Raw genomic sequence first — 6,055 nt, forward strand, 5'->3', positions numbered from 1 at the left:
TCGCAGAAGTTTCCCTTCAATGCTAATCAAAATGCACTCACACGCTGTCACGCATGGCACATCACATATACCTGGGGATTCAGGTCAACACCCACCATCCCACCCCAATACCTCACACGCTACCACAATGAGCTCAGAATCGTCCACTGTGTCTTATGTTCCCACCCCGTACGTTCCTCCTGGCCACTGGCCTCACATCACTGGAATCTTCCATAACCACGACCACACAATCCTTAACCCTGACTTCTTCTCTGAGGTCCCTATCGAGTACCTTGTGCTTGCGCGGCTTGGGTATGAGACGTGCGACATGTGTCTGTATCCCCACACCTCAGTCCTCATTCTCGACATTGTGCACGTCAAATTTGCCTCATCAGTCCTCCGGCCATATGGATGGGTCGTCATGGACATCTATGGTCCAGTCCACCTCACGCGGCCGATACACTCTGCATGGCGTGATGTGCTGGCCTTCCAAGGCTGGTGTCTTGACCTCGCCTATCAGGTGGACACCAACAACCGTGCCAACTTCAACCCCTGTATCATATACCTTCCCCGCTCCTGCTTCATGGAGCTGGTTGTTCCACAACCTGCGCGTACCTGGATGTACGTCTGGGAATCAGTCATCAGTTGCTTCAAGTCCATGAGCTGGTACGTTCTTATCATTTCTCCACCCCTCATGGCAACAAGGACATTGCATTCTAAACATGGGGGTGGATGCCCAACTTGCAAAGATCATTGCTAATGGAAAACATGTACCAGCATTTGCAGTCATGATGAAGATACTGTCTTTGACTCAGAGGTTGAGATGGGCAGCATGGGGGAGAGTGGTGAGATGGGTATCTGAGGACCAAATTGCTTTATTTGTATAATTCATGGACTACATAATAGACAATGACTGCAGTTTGGATGATCTTATTTGAGGGAACAAATAAGTGAGTAATATACTTCAGTAATATGAACAATGCTACTGCACTTTTGAGAGATGTTCCATCATGTCCTGACATATAATGCTACTGTCATATTCCTATTTCCCAGTGTACGCAACACACCTGTTGCTGTTGCTTTTAATTGTCCCTCATTTGTACATTTTTTACCTGTCTCTCTTCCATCATTGAACCATATTTTGCCATCTGTTGAGATAATGCGGCAGGTGAAATGAAATCCTCCAAAATAAATTACTCCCACCAGACGGTAATCCACTTGGCCTTGTAAAGTGGGCAATGTGAGCTGCTTACTGAGTTTTGTATTGTCTGCTTGGTATACATTGAATGCAATGAAAATGGGTGCTCGCAGAACTGTACATTCATGGATCATAGTTGCATTGCAGACTCTGCATCTGTCAGGCAACCTATGTTTCAAGGCTGCCTTAATCCATTGGGCCATAGTCCGGGTCTCTGATGGACGGCCATGTGCTATTCTAGAATTCCATAGTGTTGCATCCAGTGCCCAGAGCTTGGTACAGGCTGTGATTTCATGTTCAACAACATGACATGATGAACAATGGTCAGATTCATGATAGGTTGGGGCTTGGCTTGCAATAACAACTTTGCAGAGTGCATACAGGTCAGATCCAGCTGGGGCTATAATTGGGAATGACCCTGGGTCCTGTGCATGTAGCATTATATGCATGCTGTCCCTCACAGAGTCCAATTCCAGCTCATTGTTTCTGACCTTTGCCAACAACTTTGTGAACCTGGTCAATATTGCATTTTGGCTCTTGATGTCTGGTTCCCATATCATATTTTGCTCCCTGTATATGTTGTGCAATATGCCAAATAGGGTATCAAATGCACAGCTGTATGTCTCATTATTCCAAGTGAAACATACAGGCTCCTCTTGACCAGCCATGTTCATACTGGATGTACATGTGCACTTGACTTCTCTTTGCAAGCTCTTATCCTTTGCAGTATGCTTCCTTTTAGTTCCTGAACCGCCATCATTGCTCACAGTAGCAAGCTGAGTAGTTCCCTTCGCAGGGACATACTTGGCTGTCTGGAGATCATGTTTTGTGAGATTGGTGGGATCTGTATTGGCACTTGACTCTGCAAGGCTGTCTGGGTCTCTTTGCAACTGGGGCTGTTTGTCCTTATTGGCTCGCTTCACCATTTCCCACTGAGACTCCTTATATGGTTTCTCAACATCAAATGGCTGCTTCTCTGACCATTTCAATGCACTATGCATGGTATTGGGCATATACTTGGCGCCTTTCATGGTGCGGTATGAATGAATGAGAGCCACACAGGTCACACCCTCAACACTTGGACTTAATGTCCCATCATACTTAAGCTTTGTTATCTCATCTAGCAGCTCAAGCTCTCTGAATTCCTGTCTTAGCCAGCCAGTTACACCACCCATGAACTTGGAGTTGTCAAAGCCCTGTACAATAATGGTCCCTTGGTATGTGGATCCACGGGAAAGGCAGGTGTACACTGACTGGTGGTTCTTGCAGTTCTGCAAATCAACCACATTATAGGGCCGTGTGCGTCCCTGAGAGCTGAAATCTGTCATGGCAAAATTGGGTATCAATGCTACCTGTGTCCTATGGATTGTTAATGTGCGGTCATTGGGCATCAGACAAGGTATCTTCATAGACTGGGCAGCAATGGGCACTACATTTTCTGGAAGGCCATCCAACTTCACAGGTGTTGGCGCAGCTGTGAGCTTTACAAATACAACCTCAAGCATTCTCTTATCACCAGTTAGTGGCTTAGATGCCCAGCCAACAACAATGGCTTCTGCACCATTTGTTACATTGCATTCTGTGGCTTCATTTGCCTTGATCATGACAGGTAGTCCTATACACAGTGACAACTTTCCTGGATGGTTATTAGTGTCCTTGTGTGGCAGAATCCAGAGCTGTTCTTGCAGATGAGGATGAATCTTGTCAACATTGTGCTTCACCTCTGCATTCTTCTTGGATTTATTGTGCCTAGTACCCTCGTCTGGACTGCCATAGTGATCAAGTGAATAGAATGTCTCCAGTGTCTGTCCTGTATCCTTGGCAAATCGTGTCACACCAAGCTCATTGATGCGGTCTCTGTGTGAGTTGTATGATAGAATCATGGACACATTCCGGAAGTTGGGATCATTCAGCTTGGGCTTGCCTTTTCCACGGCCAGCTATACGGCCCCGCAGAAAATTGACATCAGTCATGGTACATGCCTTGTAGCACAGATTCTAGAAGTTTCCTGAATTTGGCATCCTCTGAGGTCTGTGATTTTTGTCGCATGTTCTGTTGGAGTATGACCACTGTTGTTACTTGATGCCATATGGTTTGCCTAGAGATGCCTCTTGCTGCCTCCAACTAGATGCAGAGTGCCTGAGACTGCTGACCTTGGCTGAGAACAATGAGAATCCTGAACCTGGTGGCTCAAGCTGGGCAAAATCACCAGCAAAGATCATGTTGCCTCCAAAGGGCTCTCCATCATTATGGAAAATGTGGCACAGACAAGCTGAGATATCATATAAATGATTGCAGTCCACCATGGATATCTCATCTATGAACATGTAGTCCACATTCTTCAGCCTGTCACGCACATTGCGCAGAGTACCTGAGTTTGCATCCCCATACTTTGAGAAACCTAACATGGAGTGATAGGTTGATCCTGATATAAGTGAGGCAGCAGAACCTGTTGGTACCATGCATATAAATCTGTATCCCTCATTACGGGAATGGAAGAATGTAATCAATGCCTTGATGACTTGGGAGTTGCCTGTTCCAGCCATGCCACCCAAGTACATCTTCAATGTTTCTCCCTGTGGCTGGGTGGCATGATTAGCAACAATGCGGAATGCCCGTTCTTGCTCGGTATTAAGCTGGAAGTTGTTTACTGTATGATCAATGATGTCCTGATTTTTCTTGTCTGAAGCTTTAAATTTGGCTGACATGTAGTCATAGTCCACTGCTTTGACAGAGTCCACATAGTCAGGCGCTGTAGGATGTGAGTTATTATTAATCACTGGAGGTTTAGAGGCTGCCTGTTCCTCCCTTGCCCGTAGAATATGCTCTCTCCTCTCTGTTAGAATTCCTCTCCATTCAGAGCCAGTCATGGTTCTCAGTGGTGTGAATTGCTCAATATCAGCCATTTTCAATGTATGGTTGTCATCCAGCCAACCACTTGTATGGGCAATGTGTTCAACTTGCTGCATCTGAGTGATTCTCCCTAATGCTCTTTTTCCTAGAACATCCCAGTCTGGGTCATAGTCTATGGCACCATCATCTCCAGTAAGGCTATTCTGCACAATGTCTGCATAGTCATCAGCATCTGCATCTGTATCAGGCTGATCTTGTTCATCATCATCATATCCAAAGCTGTTGCCCTCAGTCTCCCTCTGCTGAGAGAAATCATCTCTGGAGTCATTACATTCATACCGTATATGGAAGAAATTCATGATATCCATCTGACGGGAAGTGAACTGGTGTGCAGCAAATGCGTCATCCCAAGATTGCCCAGATTGCTTCAGGTCTGTACCTATCCTCCATGGCTTGAACAACATAAGCATAACAAGACAATACTCTTCCCTGTTTCCTTTGTCTTTCCTTGGAAGACTGCAACCTACAAAGTTAGGGACCCTTGCACAATGCTCAGGCTGCATGACTGCCATGTGTGTCTCATACTGCGGATGGGTTGGAAGAAATCGACTAGGCTCATGGAACTGTTCAGCAGCATACTTCTTTTCATCCTCTTCTGCCTGAAGTGCAGTATCCTTGGTAAGCAACATTTCATCGTCACTATCAGTCTCATATTGTGTGGTGGATCCACCACCACGCCGTCTGGGCAAAGGCTTGATGTCCCGGACTCGTTCAGCTTTCACATTTTGTGTCAACTGGGTGACCTTTTCATTGACAGCTCTGAGCTTTTGTGTTATTTGCTTTTTTGACCCATGGTCTGTTTTTCAGCCAGTCAGATCCAGTCATATAGGCTAACATGGTCATTTTGTAGGCCTGTGGATGTAATCCATCTGCTGGGACATGCCAACAAAACTGTCCTTGCTCTTTCCAATGACCACCTTGGCAGGGTTCTGGTCAGGATTATACAATATGTCTTCCTCAGTCCGTGCTTTCATCACTTCATACTTGTAGCTGCGCCAGTAAAACAGTTTGAATATGTGGCTAGTATAATGATCAGGATGGTTGAGTAAATACATACTGGTGAGCTCGAATTTATTCCGCATTTCTGCGGATTATTCTGAGCTCCATTGCCCTGTCCAAGTCAGAATATGCGTCCTGGTGTGTCCTCCTTTATTTTACATGGACGCCATTACTGTACCGTGCATACCATATTTATTCGACCTCTTTCCCTTCAGTCTACCGTTTTCTATAATGTTTGACACTTCTGGGATTTGAACCATTGCACTCACTCGCTTTTCACTTGTTTGTTGATTTCGACTTTGTGGCTGTTCTACTATACAGATGTGGCTGTATTACGTAACACAAGCCGTGAACAGTCCGCCTCGTCGAGCTCCAAGTCCTTAAGACTTTACAGAGCTCGACTTACGTGTGTATCTTCACTTTCTTGAATATAGAGACTTTACAGAGCTCGACTTAGGCCTTTGGAATCGCTCTGAGGCGCACTGCAGCCAACACTGTCTGAATAGCATGTGGTACAGCCAGCACAATCTGCTTCATGCTTGACAGATGGTGGTGGTAGTGGCAGAGTCAATGTAGGATCCTGATAGTCCTTGGATTCTTGTGAAGTTTTGATATCCTCTCAAGATTTTCAACCATTTTTTGTTGAAAATCAGAGTTGGGATCCATGATACGGTCTCTGATTTCTTGTGGTGTGAGTGAATTCACAATCCATAACATGAGATGAAGATGAAGTGTCATGCGTCCTTGCTGTTCCACAGTGCCATAGTATGCTGCAGTTTCACCATATAGCCCAGGATGAGCAGCTTCCACTCCTAAGACATGCTTGATGAATAGCTCCACTACAACATGGAAGAAGTGTGCACCAGCAACTGGGTTTGAAGCAATTAACCTTGTACGGGTGTCACTATCCAGTACTAGTTCTGGCTTGTATGTCTCATTTGTGTCAGCAAAATACAGGCAAGCGGA

At 45.5% G+C, this 6,055-nt stretch overlaps 4 protein-coding genes across 4 annotated transcripts; 1 reads left to right on the forward strand and 3 right to left on the reverse strand.

Moving 5' to 3' along the window:
- Positions 1-127: 127 nt before the first annotated feature.
- On the forward strand, positions 128-841 carry C8Q71DRAFT_725426 (uncharacterized protein; the record flags this gene model as incomplete). The annotated part of the gene is made up of 2 exons (XM_047921701.1): positions 128-645; positions 766-841. 2 exons carry the CDS (start codon positions 128-130, stop codon positions 839-841), a joined length of 594 nt encoding a protein of 197 aa, XP_047776908.1.
- Positions 842-987: 146 nt separating this feature from the next.
- Positions 988-1,311, reverse strand: C8Q71DRAFT_711602 (uncharacterized protein; the record flags this gene model as incomplete). The annotated part of the gene is made up of 1 exon (XM_047920814.1): positions 988-1,311. One exon carries the CDS (start codon positions 1,309-1,311, stop codon positions 988-990), a length of 324 nt encoding a protein of 107 aa, XP_047776909.1.
- Positions 1,312-1,414: 103 nt separating this feature from the next.
- C8Q71DRAFT_797996 (uncharacterized protein) lies at positions 1,415-2,505 on the reverse strand (the record flags this gene model as incomplete). The annotated part of the gene is made up of 3 exons (XM_047925784.1): positions 1,415-1,460; positions 1,691-1,832; positions 2,034-2,505. The coding sequence occupies 3 exons, from the start codon at positions 2,503-2,505 to the stop codon at positions 1,415-1,417; spliced, it is 660 nt and encodes a 219-aa protein (XP_047776910.1).
- Positions 2,506-4,033: 1,528 nt separating this feature from the next.
- Positions 4,034-4,719, reverse strand: C8Q71DRAFT_797997 (uncharacterized protein; the record flags this gene model as incomplete). The annotated part of the gene is made up of 4 exons (XM_047925785.1): positions 4,034-4,068; positions 4,113-4,348; positions 4,370-4,639; positions 4,670-4,719. The coding sequence occupies 4 exons, from the start codon at positions 4,717-4,719 to the stop codon at positions 4,034-4,036; spliced, it is 591 nt and encodes a 196-aa protein (XP_047776911.1).
- Positions 4,720-6,055: the final 1,336 nt, after the last annotated feature.

This window comes from Rhodofomes roseus, assembly GCF_022264815.1.
Source record: "Rhodofomes roseus strain CIRM-BRFM 1785 chromosome Unknown C8Q71scaffold_16, whole genome shotgun sequence".
Classification (NCBI taxonomy): domain Eukaryota; kingdom Fungi; phylum Basidiomycota; class Agaricomycetes; order Polyporales; family Fomitopsidaceae; genus Rhodofomes; species Rhodofomes roseus.